Raw genomic sequence first — 19,077 nt, 5'->3', positions numbered from 1 at the left:
TTAAATATGAAGCCTCCCTGACCACTGTTGCACTCAGCCTGGTCGTTAGGCTGACTGTCACCCCTCCTTGCCTGAATAAAGATAACCTACCTCCGTTGAGGTCGTCTCTCCTTTTCTGCCTCGGCCCGAACTGTACATTACACAATATGCCAGCAAATTTGGAAAACCCAGCAGTGGCCACAGGACTGGAAAAGGTCAGTTTTTATTTCAGTCCCAAATAAAGTCAATGCCAAAGAATGCTCGAAGTACCACACAATCGAACTCATCTCACACGCTAGCAAAGTAATACTCAAAATTCTCCAAGCCAGGCTTCAACAATACATGAACTGTGAACTTCCAGATGTTCAAGCTGGTTTTAGAAAAAGCAGAGGAACCAGAGATCAAATTGCCAACATCTGCTGAATCATTGAAAAAGCAAGAGAGTTCCAGAAAAACATCTATTTCTGCTTTATTGACTATGCCAAAGCCTTTGACTATGTGGATCACAATAAACTGTGGAAAATTCTGAAAGAGATAGGCATACCAGACCACCTGACCTGCCTCTTAAGAAATCTGTATGCAGGTCAAGAAGCAACAAATAGAACTGGACATGAAACAACAGACTGGTTCCAAATAGGGAAAGGAGTACATCAAGGCTGTATATTGTCACCCTGCATATTTAACTTATATGCAGAGTACATTATGAGAAACGCTGGGCTGGAGGAAGCACAAGTTGGAATCAAGATTGCCAGGAGAAATATCAATAATCTCAGATATGCAGATGATACCACCCTTATGGCAGAAAGCAAAGAACTAAAAAGCCTCTTAATGAAAGTGAAAGAGGGGAGTGAAAAAGTTGGCTTAAAGCATAACATTCAGAAAACCACGGAGAAGGCAATGGCCCCCCACTCCAGTACTCTTGCCTGGAAAATCCCACGGATGGAGGAGCCTGGTAGGCTGCAGTCCATGGGGTCACTGAGAGTCAGACACGACTGAACGACTTCACTTTCACTTTTCACTTTCATGCATTGGAGAAGGAAATGGCAACCCACTCCAGTGTTCTTGCCTGGAGAATCCCAGGGATGGGGGAACCTGGTGGGCTGCTGTCTATGGGATCGCGCAGAGTCGGACACAACTGAAGTGACTTAGCAGACAGCATATTAAAAAGCAGAGACATTACTTTGCCGACAAAGATCCATCTAATCAAAGCTATGGTTTTTCCAGTGGTCATGTATGGATGTGAGAGTTGGACTGTGAAGAAAGCTGAGCGCTGAAGAATTGATGCTTTTGAATTGTGGTGTTGGAGAAGACTCTTGGACTGCAAGGAGATCCAACCAGTCCATTCTAAAGGAGATCAGTCCTGAGTGTTCATTAGAGGGACTGATGTTGAAGCTGAAACTCCAATACTTTGACCACCTGATGCAAAAAGCTGACTCATTTGAAAAGATCCTGATGCTGGGAAAGATTCAAAGTGGGAGAAGGGGACGACAGAGGATGAGATGGTTGGATGGCATCACCGACTCAATGGACATGGGTTTGGGTAGGCTCCAGGAGTTGGTGATGGACAGGGAGGCCTGGCATTCTGCAGTCCATGGGGTGCAGAGTTGGACACGACTGAGCAACTGAACTGATATCTCGTGGAGAGGAACTATACATAAGTATTTAACATTTAGCATACAGGGTTCATTTGAGTCAGGCCAAGTACCTAAACTGGATTTATCCCTTGTAATTCTCAGCACTTGGGTAAGATTTGAGGGGGTCCAGAGGCAGCCTTTGATGAGAAGCTGGGTGGGCAGGAGAGACCATGGATTGGAAAGAGGACTGTTCACAGGGATGAGAAGCTGCGAGTTGTAATAGACACATCCCTACCCTGATGCTTTTAGTCTAGTAGGTCCACACCACTCACTGAATATAGCTTCTAGAGACTTAAAGGATAACTGACACATCCCATCACATTCAATACACCCCTAAAACTATTGTGTAAGACCCATTCATTATTCAAAATTAGTCTGGTACTGGGCAGAGAGTGGCATATAAAGCAAGATCGTCACTCTTGGGGAACTTGTATTCTGATCATTGGTAGTTTGGTGCAGAATTGAAGAGGCCTATCCCCAAACCTGATGAAAAAAACAAACAAAAACGAAACAAAACAAAAAATAGCAAATAACAATCAGTACTGATGATTGGAAAGAATCCAAAACTCAAAACTTACCCTTGGAGAAATGTTATCTAAAACCAGATCAATTTGGAACTAAGGTGGAAAAAAATGCCAGAAATCAACATGCCTCTTGGGAAAACAGTACAGTGGGCTAAAGAAGGAAGACAACTTTTTGAAGGAAAAAAACCCCAAAACATTAATGCTACTTTGAGGGACAAGACTGGGTACATGGCAATCTGTGATAAAAACAAAGTATACCCCAGGAGGAATTCTTCTTCGGTACAGTCAGCGGACAGAGACTTGACCTGGGCTGAGAGAATCACACAGATCCTGTTCTTTACAAATTTTTACCAGGAGAAGAAAAGCAAAGATTGTATAAGCAAAAACATTTTAAGGATAATGTTCTTGATAGCACACACAAGCTTGACCAGAGGGAGGCGAGAATAGTGAGAGGAAGGCAAAGCCTGAAGCCATCGGAAGCTTGTGCATCAGATCAGAATGAGAGCCCTTAGGGGAAGACATGGGACTCAAGTCAGGGGGGCGGGGGGCATTGTGTGGATGTGGAACATAATTTCAGGATAAAGGGACACGGCGGACCTGATTTAGCTGTTCAGGACTGAGTCCCCTTCCTTCCCCAGGCTCTCAGGCTTTGGTGTTGATGTATATTTATACCAACAGAGCCCCCAAATTAAACTGATTTAATGATAACAATGAATTTTTAAAAAGTAGCTAAAATTCTTCTCATTACTGCATTTACTTGTCATAAAAATTAACCATTTTAGGACTGTTGAAGTCTGTAAAATCTAAGAAATGCTTCTTAGTCAGGCATATTTTACAAACCTATTAAAGAAAAAAATGACATCTCAACTGCATTCATGTGAATTGCTAATGCTTCATTAATGATGCTCAAATGCAATGATCACTGGGTGAACAAAGCTGTGGGGAATTTTTAATCTCAACAGTCATTATTGTTTTAAGTCATTTGTTTGTTTATGGTGACTAACTGTATACTTATTATTATATAAAAGTCTATTTCTGTGGTGCAAAAAGCTGTTTTCCAATTATAAGCAATCTAATAAATGAATCTGAATAGTTTGATAATAAAGTAAGCAACCAGTGATTCATTTTTTATGCAACTTACTGCTTCACTGCAGTGATAAACACCACTGTTCAGAAATACTTGTAGAAGAAGTTTTTTAGACCCAGGATTATTAATTTTTTCAGAAAACAGCAGGTTGACTCTACTTATAACTCAATAAAACCAAAATAAGCTGCTTTATTTACTTAATTGGAACAAAGATCCCCAAAGCCAGGGTTTATGATTAGATGATTAAAATAACTCTCCATTCCACTGCATTGTCAGAGGGTATTCATTTAATTCTGTTACTTTTGAGTACATGAAACCTGTACAAGAGAACACTGTCCCTTGTTTTTCCACATTTTCTCTTTTGGAGATTGAGAAAAACTGTTGCTGGCTTTCTTTAGCCCTTAGTTATTAAATCTTTAAGCTAAGGTCAGAGCTAATGCTCCAAGTACTCATTAATTCAAACCGGAATGCTTCATGTTTGGGTAGCTTCTTATTCAGTATATTATTATCATGAGTGTGTTTGGATGTATGTGTGTGTAAATAGAGTATTTTTAAAAAAGACTCATCTGATAATTGGAGGGTTGCTTAGACTCTGAAGATAAGTTTCAAGTATTGTGAAGTTATAGAAGAGGTCAACATTTACATATTAATGTGGAAAGATGTACTGTTAAGAAAGCAAATTGCAGAATAATATTATGGTATCTTCTATTTGGATTTGAGTATCATTAAAGACTATGACTCCTCTAGGAAAAAACCACCTGCTTACATTTTCTAGAAGGATACCCTGCAAAGTGCTACTGACAAGAGAACTGGAAATCAGGAATAGAAAGAAGGTTCACCTCTCACTGTACATCCCAGACTCCCAGTCTCTGTTTCTTCCTACCTCTCAGTCTACGCATTGCCAGTTCCCTTGACTTGTCCCTCCTACAGTACTCACAGCCGAAATGCTGGCAACCCGCAGAACCTCTCCTACACTCCCTTCTCTTCTCCATTCTCCAATAACGACCTCATTTAGGATGATGGCTTTCAATATCATCAAAAACTGATGAATCTCCAGTCAAAATTCCTATGCCCTACCTCTTTCTGGAAATCTTGAACCATATAGCACATTGGTCCCTTAATATAGGCACAGAGTTGATGAATGGCATCTCAAATTTAATTTGACAAAAAAAAATTCTTGTTTTTATCTCTGAATCTTTTTCAGTTAAATAAAGTAAAACATTATTCCTCCAGGTGATTAAGTCACAATCCAGGAATTCCTCTTTTCCTACCCTTCCTATTCCTCTATCCTTCATTCCTCTTTTTCCTTTACACTGAATATTCAGTTTATCAAGGAGTCTTCTAGTGTTCTGTCTGAAACATCCCTGATCTATCCATTTCCTTCTATCTCTTTGACTACAGTCCACATATAAGCAACTCTCACATCCCACATGAACTTCTTATAGGACTACTGCTTCTTTTCTAGTTTCCCTATAATCCATTTCCCCCGTGGTAGCCAGAATGACCCAAGTTGTTTTCGTTTTCCCCTTCTCTACTTAATATATGCCAATGGCTTCCCTTTGCTCCTAGAACAAGTTACACTGGGTAGAAAGATCTACTGTTTGGGCTTTGCCTACCTCTGTGACCTCATCTCAGGTTGCTCCACCCCTTTCCCACTAAGTTCATTACACGGCTTTCTTTTGGTTCCTCAACGAGACCCAGTGTGCACCCACTTTCGCACTTTCTCACTAACTGTTCCTTCTGTCCAAATCTCCTTCCCCTGAATTCTCAAATGGCTTATTTTTTCCTGTAACAGAGACTGATACTCAGAAGTGGAGTGCTGCCATTATGAAAGCCTAAAATATGGTACTGGCTTAGCAGTGTGATAGCAGGAATAAAGGACACAGACACTGCAAGCGAAAAAATCTGGTGACTCTTGTTCTGCTGCTGCAAAACTTTTGGTTACAGTATCTCCCAGGATAGGGCCTCCCAGGTAACTCAGTGGTAAAGAATCCACCTGCCAATGCAGGAGACACAGGGGATGCATGCAGGTTTGACCCCTGGGTTAGGAAGATCCTCTAGAGAAGGAAATGGCACCCCACTCCAGTGCTCTTGCCTGGAAAATCCCATGGATAGAGGAGCCTGGTGGGCTACAGTCCATGGGGTCCCAAAGAGTCAGACATGACTGAGTGACTGAACATGTGCATCTGCATGCACACACATGCACACACACACACACTCACACACTCACACATATCTCCTGCAATAATTCAGAAGGCAAATCATATGCCTACATGTCTACATTCCAGGAAAAGAGGCTAAACAGAAAGCCAGAATATCACCATGTAGCTGCAGCTCCTTGCCACTTTCTGACAAGTTATTACAAAAGAGAAATGATATCAGGCAAGAACTGTCCAGTTTATAAGAGGTCTGGAGCTTGACAAGGTTGGAAAAACTTAACTTACGTATGCACTCTCAAATATCAGGAGCTAAGACTGTTTTCACTCATATTCTTTTTCAAAAACCTTACATAAATCCAAACAGAGTAATAAAGCAGTGATTCTCACGCAGGGACATTTTGCTTCCCCAGGGAACACTCAGCAATGTCTAGTGACACTTTTGGCTAGGACAACTGAGACAGTGATACTGGCATCTCCTAGATAGAGACCAGGGATGCTGCTAACATCTTTGAAACCACAGGACAGCCCTACACAATAAAGACTTTACTAAGGCTTCCATAAGCCTCCTGGAAGAAATCACAGGAAGCGAAGTCTTTGACATTGGTTTTGTCAATGATTTTATAAATACAATACCTAAAACACAAGTGACAAAGCTAAAATAAATAAATGGGACCACATCAAACTAAAAAGTTTCTGCACAGCAAAAGAAACAACAAAATGAGGTTATCTCAGAGTGGGGTAAAATATTTGCAAACCACATATCTGATAAGGGCTTACTATCCAAAATATATAAAGAACTCATATAACCCAACAGCAGAAAAAACAACAAAACAAACAGAAAAAAAAATTTAATTTGAAAAATGAGCAAAGGATCTGAATAGACATTTTTCCAAAGAAGACATTTAAATAACTAACAGGTCTATGAAAAGGTACTCAGTATCACTAATCTTCAGGGAAATGTGAATTAAAACTACAATGAGGTATCACCTCACACCTGTCAGAATGGCTATTATCAAAAAGATAAGAAGTGACAAGTGTTGATGAGGCTGTGGGAAAAAGGGAAAACTTGTGCCCTGCTGGTGGGAATGTAGATTGGCACAGCCAGAATGGAAACCAGTAAGGAGGGTCCGCATTAATTAAAAACAGAACTACCGTATGATTCAGCAGTCTTGCATCTGGGTATTTATCTGAAGAAAACAGATCACTAACTCAAAAAGGTAACCACACCCCCTTGTTCACTGCAGCATTATTTACGAGTGGTAAAGAACCCGCCTGCCAATGCAGGAGACGTAAGAGATGTGGATTTGATCCCTGGGTGAGAAAGATCCCCTGGAGGAAGGCACAGCAATTCACTCCAGGATTCTTGCTGGGAGAATCCCATGGACAGAGGAGCCTGGCAGGCTACAGTCCATAGTGTCACAAAGAGTAGACACAACTGAAGCAACTTAGCACACACACAAGACATGGAAATAATCTAAGTGTTCACGGATGGATGGATGGATAAATAAAATGGTATATACACACACATTATATAATGGAATATTACTCAGCCATAAAGAAGAAAATTTTGCCATTTGAAACAACATAAATAAAACTTGAAGTTTTTTATGCTAAGTGAAGTAAACCACACAGAAAAAGATAAATACTATATGATACTATGTGATCTCACATAAATATGAAACCTACTTAAACAAAAGGACTAAATCTTATAATTTTTTTTTCAGCTGAACTCCAAGTATTCCACAAGATTACTTCAGGTCATCCCAAGAGTGCCTCTCCTATAGCACCAAAAGGTAGCTTCAGATTCTGCAAAGCAGGCTTGAGGCAAAAGTAAAAGGACTATTTGCAACTTATCTCATGCTTAATTAATGGATAGATGCCAGAAATATGACAATGAAATAACAAGTGTAAAAATAAACATTTCTTTCACGCATTTCTTTCCAAGACACTTAAAAGTGTAAAGATTTAAATATCTTCTTTCACAGAGAATTAATATATTAAAAGTGTATGTTAGTATATTCTACTTTGAGAGTTGATATAATATACCTTTACATCACTTCTGTATACAGGGCCTTATTTTGTTTTATAATGTGGCTTGGGCAGTGCTATCATGATGCAATAATTTCTAAATTTCTCCCACCAAATTATAACCACTAATACAGTGCTTTTCACATCACATTTCTCATTTGAGTTAAAACGTCAGGCATCAGAAGGAATATGTATTCATTTCAAATTTGTGAGGTCAGAAGCTTTTGAAAATTATGTTTACCTTTTCATGATCTTTACACTTAAACTAATAATTTTCATCTCCAATGGACTTAGTGATAGCCCCTCTTAATATTAAGGTACAAATGTGAGAAGATTTAGCTGGAGGCCATAGTTTAAATCATAAATAGCTCTTAGTTTCTTTGCATGAATTGCACAGAAGAGCTCTAACACAATACACTTCCTGGAAAACATAAAACTCAATTTTTTTAAATGTGGTTAATCTTTAGGCTTAAAAGAAATCCAGAATCAAAACAAGTAAAAAAGACACAAGTCAGGCTAAAGTCACACAGTTTTAAGAGCCCCAGCCCAGGAGTTCAGACATCTGGATTTTTGTTCCATGAGTTCCATTAACTGACAGGGTTGTACTAATTGTGCAGCCAAGTAGACTGTGCTCTGGAAACTCAGGAGCACCATTCATGTGCCCCTTAGTTTTCTCACCTGCAAAGCAAGACAACTGCAACAGGTATCTTTTAGGCTTCTGAAGTTATAGATTTGCAACCATCTTCTCCATGCATTTTCATTAATTACATATATTAGCTCTGCCCATATTTTCAGAAAAATGCATATACGATTTGGTGATAAATTATTAATAATGTCAACACAACATTTCATCAATCTATTTCACAGAAAGTGAAGCTTGTAAAGGCACATTTTATGAAGACAGTATATGGTAACAAATAAGTTATAGTTTACTGTTATTGATATAATAGTTTTTAATTTAAGGATTCCTATATTTCATTCTTCTATCCCAAGGTGCACAATTTTTACTAACTTCAAAACTAGTCAAGGAAATATATAGTGGTACATACATAAAAATGAAAGTAAAAGTGAAAGCCAGTCATGTCCGAGTCTTTGTGACCCCATGGACTATACAGTCCATGGAATTCTCCAGGCCAGAATACTGGAGTGGGTAGCCTTTCCTTTCTCCAGGGGATCTTCCCAACCTAGGGATTGAACCCAGATCTCCTGCATTGTTCACTGGGGCAGATGCTTTACCAGCTGAGCCACAAGGGAAGCCCATACATAAAAATCGGGAGAAGTAATTACAATATCTAAATAATAGCAAGCAGAGATGATAAAGGAAAGAATTTTAGGAATAGCACACTATTACTAGTCATTTATTTACTTTAAAATTGATCAGGTTAAGAATGTTCAAAGAAATAGCTTTATTAGCATCTTTTATTGCTTCTCTCTTATATCCTAAGTCAATGTAAAGAAGGTGGAAAGCAAGTGTATTTTTCCATAGTCTGTCTCTTCACATTTTATTGCCAAGGATAAACTTGAAATTAAATGCTTTTAATATTCTGATAAATATTCATTTATATGATGTTTATAGGTGGTTTCAATTTACTGAAAAGGTACTACAGGACATGCTGAAATTCTTACAGATTTATAAAGTAAGAAAAAGGGTTTTTTAAATAAAAATGAGCCAGTGAAATCTAAATGCTATTGAAGGACCTACTACCCTCAAATCAGATTAGGAGGGTTGGCTTTGGACATGGCTTGAATTGGAAGTGAAGATAAGCAGATGTAAAAGAGTTAGAGAAGAAAATAGAAGATCAATCTGAAAATAAAACTGGCTTTAATAATTCTTTACTTCTTTGAATAGAAGCCTATTAAAACACTTTAGAAAGATTTGACAAATCTTGACAAGATGAAATGTAATTGTTTCCTGCTTAAAACCTAATATTTTAACTATTTTTATAGACTGGGGATGAAAATGGAGATTATTAGGGGCTTCTGCCTCCTTTGCTAATGCATTAGTTATCTATTGCTGAGTAAAAAAAATTACAATACAAAGACACTGGCCAAGGCTGGGTTCTGGCCTGGTGATTCAACTGGGGAAGGATCCATCACTCATGTGGTTGTTGGAAGTATTCACTTCCTTGCAAGTTATAGGATTTATGGAAGCAGACTTGTTTAAAAACCACAGGTGAAGAGAGAAAAAGTCAGCTAGCCAGACAGATTCTAACATAACATAATGTAACATAATCATTAGACTGACATTCCTACACATTTGCTATACTCTATTGGTTAGAACCAAGTAAGTCACGGGTCAAGGAAAAGGAGGTAATTACACCTGGAAACAGAGGTCATAGGGGCCACCTTAGAGTCTTCTTGCCACAGTCCACCCTCTGGAATCAATAATTCACATCTCTTTCCTTAAAAAACTAGGAACAAAACCATCATATGACCCAGCAATACCACTTCTAGGCAGATACCTTGAGAAAACCAAAACTGAAAAAGACACATATACCCCAGTGTTCATTGCAGCACTATTTACAATAGCTAGGACATGGAAGCAATTTAGATGTCCATCAACAGATGAATGGATAAAGAAGCCGTGGTACATATTTATACAGAGGAATACTACTCAGCCATAAACAGGAATGCATTTGAGTCAGTTCTAATGAGGTAGATGAACCTAGAGCCTATTATACAGATTGATGTAAGTCAGAAAGAGAAAAACAAATACTGTATCTTAACATATATATGGAATCTAGAAAGATGGTACTGATGAACCTCTTTGCAGAGCAGCATTGGAGACACAGAGAACAGACTTACAGACAAGGGCAGAGGGGAGGAAGGAGAGGGTGAGACGAATGGGAAGAGCAGCATGGAAGCATATACACTAACATATGTAAAAGAGACAAATGGAAATTTGCTGTATGAACTCAAACTGGGGCTCTGTAACAACCTAGAGGGGTAGGAAAGGGTGAGAAATGAGAGGGAGGTTCAAGTAGGAGGGGAGATATGTATATCTATGGCTACTTCATGTTTGATGTATGGAAGAAATCAAACCAATATTTTGTTTCAATTAAAAAATAAATTTTAAAAATTCACATCTTTTCCACATGCAAAATGCATTTGTCTCTTCTCAAGATTCTCAAGAGTCTCATTGCATTATAGCATCAGCTCAAAGTCTAAAATCTCATCATCTATATTAAGAATTAGGTCCAGGTGCAGATTAGGCTCTTCGGTGTAATCTGTTAAGTATAGCTCCTATGAAACAATTACTCTCCATATTCAGACTTGATCCTTTGTATATTCTATCAGTATTTATTCTAACTGGAATATTTGGTCCATTTCCAGCCAGCAGTGCATACATGTGTTGGTTAAGTTCCTTAATATTCAGGCATGAAAGTGACCTCTGTCAAAGTTGTCTGTCAAAATACTGGATTTTACTCTACCTACACAGGTTCTTTCTACCTCAATTTCTTAGCAGAAGAAATAGCTGGGTCCCATTTATTAGAAGACAGTATCCATGGGAGACTATAGGAAAGATACTAGGTCAGCCAAAACCTTCATCCAAGTTCTTCTGTAAGATGTTACAGAAAAGTCCAAACCAAATTTTTGGCCAGCCCAGTAATGCGGGATCTATGGACCTCTAACTATATTCAACTTTATTCTTGACTAAATCCATCTCTTTGGTTCCTGACCTCAAGTGCAGCACCCACCACATTCCCAATTGGGTTTCCTCATCCAGTCAATCCTAGAGGAAATCAACCCTGAATATTCTTTGGAAGGGCTGTTGCTAAACAGGCTGAAGCCTCAATACTTTAGCCACCTGATGCAAAGAGCCGAGTCATTGGAAAAGACCTGGATGCTGGGAAAGATTGAAGGCAAAAAGAGAAGGGAGTGGCAGAGGATCAGATGGTTAGATAGCATCACCAACTCAATGGACATGAATTTGAGCAAACTCTAGGATATAGTAGAGGACAGAGGGGCCTGGCGTGCTACAGTTGATGGGGTCGCAAAGAGTCAGACACAACTTAGTGACTGAATAACAACAGCTTTAGAATCCTTGTCAGAGATCTGCTTCCAGCTCTAGTCTGGGCCAGGTCTATGAACACTCCCCCCTCCCAGGTTTTTCCCCTCCTAAAGAGTCCAACCTATGAAAAACAGCTGCATCCTACACTGTACGATTTATTAAATCATTTCTTCACTCAACTAATGTAACTTCTGTTGCAACCTTCTCTCCTCAACCCACAGAAGTGGATTTCTCTCCAAATTAGGTTTTGGGAAATCTAGGAGGTGAAGGATAAAAACAAAGGCATCTTCATTCATCTTCCAAGGGATGAAAACCTTGGATTTCAAAGTACATCTCTCTTGACACACAAAGCATGATTTTTCTAAGTGGTACCTTCCTCAAAAATAGGAGTTCTATATTTGAATCTCTGGGATTAAGTTCTGTATTTGAACATCTGGGTTTTTCCTGAGAATACGAAGATGTTGTCTCAATGCACTTTGAAGATGCAGTGCTTTAATCAAGCTGATTGTAAATTATGAAAGTATAAAAACATTTTAGTATAGGAAATACTTGACATTTCAAAATAATGGCTTTTTGTTAATTACTGCTTCTATAGAACGAGTGTAAGGTCTCCAGTGGAAACTTAGTATCATAGAGGAAACAGGTTTACTAGCTTGAAAATTAGTATCAGCCCAATTCAGACAGAAACAATGCATCTTACCACATATTGCATTGAGAATATGCCATTCTTGAAAATCTTGGTGTGTGGAAGAAATTTCATATTTACAGAAAACATTACTGTAAAATAAGTGAAAAATATTAATATATTATGAATTAAGATTTTTATTATTAAAACATTATAACAATAGTATTTAACTTATATGCAGAGTACATCATGAGAAACGATGGGCTGGAAGAAGCACAAGCTGGCATCAAGATTGGGAGGAGAAATATCAATAACCTCAGATATGCAGATAACACCACCCTTATGGCAGAAAGTGAAGAAGAACTAAAGAGCCTCGATCAAAGTGAAAGAGGAGAGTTAAAAAGTTGGCTCTATATTCATTAAACTAAGATCATAGCATCTGGTCCCATCACTTCATGGGAAATAGATGGGGAAACAGTGGAAACAGTGGCTGACTTTATTTTTCTGGGCTCCAAAATCACTGCAGATGGTGACTGCAGCCATGAAATTAAAAGATGCTTACTCCTTGGAAGGAAAGTTATGACCAACCTAGACTGCATATTAAAAAGCAGAGACATCTAGAGATGTCTAGTCAAGGCTATGGTTTTTCCAGTGGTCATGTATGGATGTGAGAGTTGGACTGTGAAGAAAGCTGAGTGCCAAAGAATTGATGCTTTTGAACTGTGGTATTGGAGAAGACTCTTGAGAGTCCCTTGGACTGCAAGGAGATCCAACCAGTCCATCCTAAAGGAGATCAGTCCTGGGTGTTCATTGGAAGGACTGGTGTTGAAGCTGAAACTCCAATACTTGGCCACCTGATGTGAAGAGCTAACTCATTTGAAAAGACCCTGATGCTGGGAAAGATTGAGGGCAGGAGGAAAAGGCAATGACAGAGGATGAGATGGTTGGATGGCATCACTGACTCAATGGACATGGGTTTGGGTGGACTCCAGGAGTTAGTGATGGACAGGGAGGCCTGGCATGCTGCAGTTAACAGGTTCACAAAGAGTTGGACATGACTGAGCGACTGAACCGAACTGAACTGAACAATAGTACAGAATATTCAAAAATAGATAGGGAAATAGGTAAGCCTACCATCTTAAAAAAATCACAAATTATTTAATATGTTTCCTTTCAGTCTTCTCTACATAATTGTATATAGCTATAACAATGGCCTGCATTCTATTTCATGTACTTATTTTTCACTTATTAAGGCGTTTCTATGTTGCTATGTTCATGATCATTTCTTCTAATTGCATAGTCTAACAAGTAGGTCCATTCAATTTACCTATTAAGATATTATTGTGGGTTATTTTTTTCTTCCAATTTGTCTTCCTGTTATCAATAATACTATAAGGAACATCTTCCTCAACAAGTTTTTCCTTTAGCTTAATTTGGTAGAATACATTCAATAAATTGACTTGCTTGTTAAAGCATTACAAATCTGTTCATGGCTCTTGATTTCCGTTACCACGCTGCCTTCCCTGAGGGCTGTATCACTTATCTTCCCACTTGCAAGGTATAAAAAATATCATTTTCATTGTTTGTTCTCAATCATTTCCTTTGAGTAGAAAAATAACTTGTTCTGCCTTTTAATTTCATTCTATGATTACTAGCAACCACAAACGCATTTTTACTGTTTCCTTAATATTTCTACTTCATTTTGGAAAGAAATTTTATTTGTATTTGCCAATTATCCTGGGGTAAAACTTTTTTGCTTATAACTGAATGTTCTTTTCATATGTCATCATTAGCTCTGATTACAGACAATAAAATACTTTTCTCTATCATTTCTTTGGTGGTACAGTTTTTAAGAGCAATTGAATCATCAGCTAGAACTGCCAAATATAAAAATCCCTCACAACATATCTAACAATATTTTTAAACTGTAATAGATGAGCACAATCAGTTCTTTATTTTAAATCACCACCTTTATTAATCTTAACAGACTCTACAGGACTCCTCCAGAATTCCTGCTATTCCTTCAGGGCTAACTTATGCCATTATTCCATAAATGTTTCTTATAATAACACTCAGTTTTTAAAAACAATGTGAAAACCTAAGAGGTTATTAAAAAAACTTCAACATCAGTGACACATTAATATAAATCAGTTCACATCCTTAGAGATTATAATTTTTAAAAATACATTTAACAAACATAAAAATTACAGTTAACAGTAAATATGGCTCAGACAGTAAAGAATCTGCCTGCAATGCGGGAGCTCTGGGTTAGATCCCTGGGTCAGGAAGATTCCCTGGAGAAGGGAATGGCAACCCCCTCTAGTATTCTTGCCTGGAGAACCTTATGGACAGAGGAGCCTAGCAGGCTACAGTCCATGGGGTTGCAAAGAGTTGGACATGATTGAGCGACTAGTACCTTTTTTTTTTTTTCCATACTTTCAAACACAAATGCATCACATAGAAAAATTTATGAAAATGAAAAATAGGCATTTATGTTAGGTTCATTTGCAAGCAAGTATTATCTTCATTGTCTGCCCAAGGGTGATCAATACCCATAGGAAACAGCATCACTGCAAGGTAGGAAGATGAAAAACTGAGTTCAAATTCAGCTCTGCCAGTTAGCAGGAACTGAGGGAATGCAACCTTGTTAATCCACATCTGTTTCTCATCTACAAAATAGAATAATATTCCTCTCCACTCAGCACAGGGAGCTTTGTATACCTTTATTTATCCCACATTTTTACAAGATTGCTTTCAGGCAGAAATTTTAGGTTCCACTTTACATGGAGATCTCTGACTTTTCTATTTAAACAATGACCTCCTCTTACATTCCAGATTTCCTTTCTCCCATTATCCATTGTTCTCCATAGCACAGCTCACCCTCTGATACACCATTTATGTTTATGGTCTGCACTCTGCCACTAGGAAGTAATCTGGAGAGCCAGGATTTTGCTTTTTTAACTTCTGTATCTTCAGCCCTAGAAAAGTATACTCATAGATATTTGTTGAATAAATATACTATGATACCACTCTTAAGCCAGGTTTCTTATAGCATTTTTCTCTTTTATAATTTCTTCAAAAAATTATTTTATAGGAAAAACATATTCTAAATCATGATAAATCTATTTTTCACTTGTTATCTAATCAGTAATGAGAGAACATTTTTGACTGGGAAAACTTTAGCATTGTGCTTGAATCCCTCCTACACATATTTAAAGTGCTATTTCTGTTAAACTAGAGTGTCAAATCTATTTTTTCCAATTTATTTTAAATTGAGATTCAACATGAAATTATCAAGACATTAGATTGTGCGTTCAATAAAATCTCTGGGCATCATGTTGAGCCCTTGGTGGAATTCTCCAAGCTGGACCTCAAAGTCTAACTCAGCTTGAATCTACAGAGCTGAGAGTCTTCACATCCAATTGTACATATTATCCTGTACAAAGTTCTAAAAAAAGGCAACACATTTTGGTCTTATAATTCTATGTGGAAAAAGAGATGCAAGAAGTTTTCTCATGTGGTTGACTAGGAATGACCTCTTTGAAAATAGCCAAATCTGTCTCCTAGCTCTGCGACGTATTAGCTGTGTGACTTTATTTAATAAAGTATTTAATTCCCCCAAAGCCTCACTTTCCACATTTGTATGCACCGTCCAAGAATGGAACCTCCAAAAATGGAAACCCCTAGGCCTGTAATCAAATTCTGCTGACCTTCAAAGTCAGATTCCCTGGGGATTCCCAGTTCCTTTGCCAGATCCCCAGGCTGGAATGCCTGACATGTCATTCAGAACCTTCACAATATGGGAGAATTTTTTTTGGTAAGTTTGTTGGTTGCCCACCCGGTGGGTATGGGGTTTGATTTTATCATGATTGTGCCCCTCCTACCTTCTCATTGCGGCTTCTTCATCTTTGGACATGGGGTATCTTTTTGTGGTGGGTTCCAGCGTCCTCCTGTCGATGGTTGTTCCATAGCTAGTCGCAATTTTGTTGCTCTCACAAGAAGAGATGAGCACATGTCCTTCTACTCCACCATCTTGAACCGGAAGTCAGTTTCCTCGTTCGTAAAACAGCAAATGTAAATGACAAGCTTTACCTAGTGAGGCTGTGAGGATGCAACAGAATCAGCAAGGAAGTAACTAGCACAGTGCCCTACACAGAGGAGAAGCTCCAAAAACCACTCACTTCCCTCTGTTCCTTTCAGACACAAACAGTGGGATGACTGCAGGGAACTTTCCCTCATTACCAGCTTCTTGACTTTAGGCTCATTACATTCAATACAATCACTCTGGGCTTCCACTGACCCACCTGTATTAAGTTACTGGGGTTCCTGCCAGTCTCCCAGGTTTCTTGTGAGAACTGAGTGAGATTATTTACATGCAGTGCTTAGCATTTGGCCCCAAACATGCCTAGTGCTCAGGGAAAAAGTTTAGTTTTAGAAGTAATAATAATACAAATAAAATGCAAGTATAATAAAATGATGTTGAAGAACAGTCAGAAGGGCCAATTTCTCCCTAAGCTTATAATTTTCCCCTAAACTTACTTCGTGTGTCCATGCATGCTAAGTTACTTCAGTAGTGTCTGACTCTTTGTGACCCCATGCACTGGAGCCCACCAGGCTCCTCTGTCCATGGGATTTTCCAGTCAAGAATACTGGAGTGGGTTGCTATGTCCTCCTCCAGGGGATCTTCCTTACCCAGGGATCAAACCCACATCTCTTATGTCTCCTGCATTGGCAGGGGGGTTCTTTACCTCTAGCCCAACTGGGAAGCCCACACTTACTTTATTAGACACAAATTTAATGGAAAATAAAAATTCGGTTCTTAACAAGTCTCTCATTTAATTATTTGAGAGTGATATCTGTTTTAGGAAATATATGTTTCAAATTCTCAACATAGAATATACATGACCATAGAATATACATGACCTCAACATAGAACATACAGCAGCAACAAAGCAAGAAGTAGCATAAAATATTCAGAAAAATGGTTTATGGTGATGCCTGATAGGAACCAAGCAATGAGCAATGTGTTATGTTTTCTAGGCTGGAGTAGTTCATGGATTTTACATGATGCCATGGAAACTGCTGCTGGAAGTTCATAACTGTCATAAAAAGGTGCATGATACTCCTACAACTTTCACCTTATTGAAAATTCTAAGCAATAGCCCACAGGTTCACCTTTGGTATGGAGGCTATCCTTGAGGCATTTGTTAATTGCTAGATGACTTTCTTGTGGAGATTCGGGTTCTGGAGAGCAACTGCTAAATCAAAATGGCCCTCATAGAACTGGAAGAAAAAAATGGTGTCAAAATACTTAAGGTTTTTGTGGTTTTGTTTTTGCTTTGTTGTTGTTGTTTTAAGTAGTAAGATTTTGGCTAAGTTTAAACTATAAAAGAGAAGTTCTTTCTGCCCTTTTACTGGTATCATCCATGTCAGGGAAGCAGCTTTAGGCTCCCTAGTGCCACTGAGAGAGAGAGACAGAGTGAGTATGTGTGTGTGTTAGTCACTCAGTCATGTCTGACTCTTTGTGATCCTATGGACTGTAGCCCGCCAGGCTCCTCTGTCCATGGGATTTCCCCAGGCAAGAAATCAAGAATACTAGAGTGGGTAGCCATTCCCTTCTCCAGGGGATCTTCCTGACCCAGGGATCAAACTCACATCTCTTAGGTCTCCTGCATTGGCAGGGAGGTTCTTTACCATCTGAGCCACCAGGGAAGCTCCATGCCACTGACACCAGTCCAAAGACACATAACTCAAAGCAAGCTCATGAATCTATGATGACATATTTTATATATAGATCCCTACACAGTACAGCTCCAAACTCTCACTAGTCTAGGAGTTTAGTGGTTTGAAATGGCAGACACATCCTTTTATAGTATGCACTAGCTTACAGTTCGGGAGAAGGCAACGGCAACCCACTCCAGTACTCTTGCCTGGAAAATCCCATGGATGGAGGAGTTTGTGGGCTGCAGTCCATGGGGTCGCGAAGAGTTGGCACAACTGAGCAGCTTCACTTTCACGCACTGGAGAAGGAAATGGCAACCCACTCCAGTGTTCTTGCCTAGAGAACCCCAGGGACAGGGGAGCCTGGTGAGCTGCCATCTATGGGGTCGCAGAGTCGGACACGACTAAAGTGATTTAGCAGCAGCAGCTTAAAGTTCTGTTCAGTTGCTCAGTCATGTCCAACTCTTTGCAATCCCATGGACTGCAGCACACCAGGCCTCCCTGTCCATCACCAACTCCCGGAGTTTACTCAAACTCATGTACATCACATCGGTGATGCCATCCAGCCATCTCATCCTCTGTTGTCCCCTTCTTCTGCCTTCAGTCTTTCCCAGCATCAGAGTCTTTTCCAATGAGTCAGTTCTTCACATCAGGTGGCCAAAGTATTGGAGTTTCAACTTCAACATCAGTCCTTCCAATGAATATTCAGGACTAATTTCCTTTAGGATGAACTGGTTGGATCTCCTTGTAGTCCAAGGGACTCTCAAGAGTCTTCTCCAACATCACAGTGCAAAAGCATCAATTCTTCGGCACTCAGCTTTCTTTATAGTCCAACTCTCACATCCATACATGACCACTGGAAAAACCATAGCTTTGACTAGATGGACCTTTGTTAGCAAAGTAATGTCTTTGCTATTTAATATGCTGTCTAGGTTGGTCATAGCTTTTCTTCCAAGGAACAAGTGTCTTTTAACATCATGGCTGCAGTCACCATCTGCAGTGATTTTGGAGCCCAAAAAAATAAAGTCTCTCACTGTTTCCATTGCTTCCCCATCATTTGCCATGAAGTGATGAGACTGGATGCCATGATCTTAGTTTTCTGAATGCTGAGTTTTAAGCCAGCTTTTTCACTCTCCTCTTTCACTTTCATCAAGAGGCTCTTTAGTTCTTCACTTTCTGCCATAAGGGTGGTGTCATCTGCATTTCTGAGGTTATTGCTATTTCTCCCGGCAATCTTGATTCCAGCTTGTGCTTCATCCAGCCCAGCATTTCTCATGATGTACTCTGCATATAAGTTAAATAAGCAGG

The 19,077-nt window shown here is 39.1% G+C and overlaps 1 protein-coding gene across 2 annotated transcripts in view; it reads right to left on the bottom strand.

The window, feature by feature from the left end:
* Positions 1–5,729: 5,729 nt before the first annotated feature.
* LSMEM1 (leucine rich single-pass membrane protein 1) overlaps positions 5,730–19,077 on the bottom strand; it is a 143,324-nt gene continuing 129,976 nt past the window's right edge. For both annotated transcript variants that reach the window (XM_086396613.1, XM_086396614.1), the window contains 3 exons: positions 15,933–16,149; positions 12,124–12,200; positions 5,730–8,089 (listed from right to left, as the gene is read on the bottom strand). In XM_086396613.1, coding sequence (XP_086252739.1) covers positions 7,944–8,089; positions 12,124–12,200; positions 15,933–15,964 — 255 coding nt within the window. In that variant the 5' untranslated portion in view covers positions 15,965–16,149 and the 3' untranslated portion in view covers positions 5,730–7,943. The remainder of the gene's footprint in view (positions 8,090–12,123; positions 12,201–15,932; positions 16,150–19,077) is intronic.

Source organism: Bos grunniens, chromosome 4 (genome assembly GCF_055505025.1).
Source record: "Bos grunniens cultivar Pamir isolate PY7600 chromosome 4, Bosgru_T2T1.0, whole genome shotgun sequence".
Lineage (NCBI taxonomy): Eukaryota > Metazoa > Chordata > Mammalia > Artiodactyla > Bovidae > Bos > Bos grunniens.
This window is presented reverse-complemented; position numbering and strand designations above follow the sequence as displayed.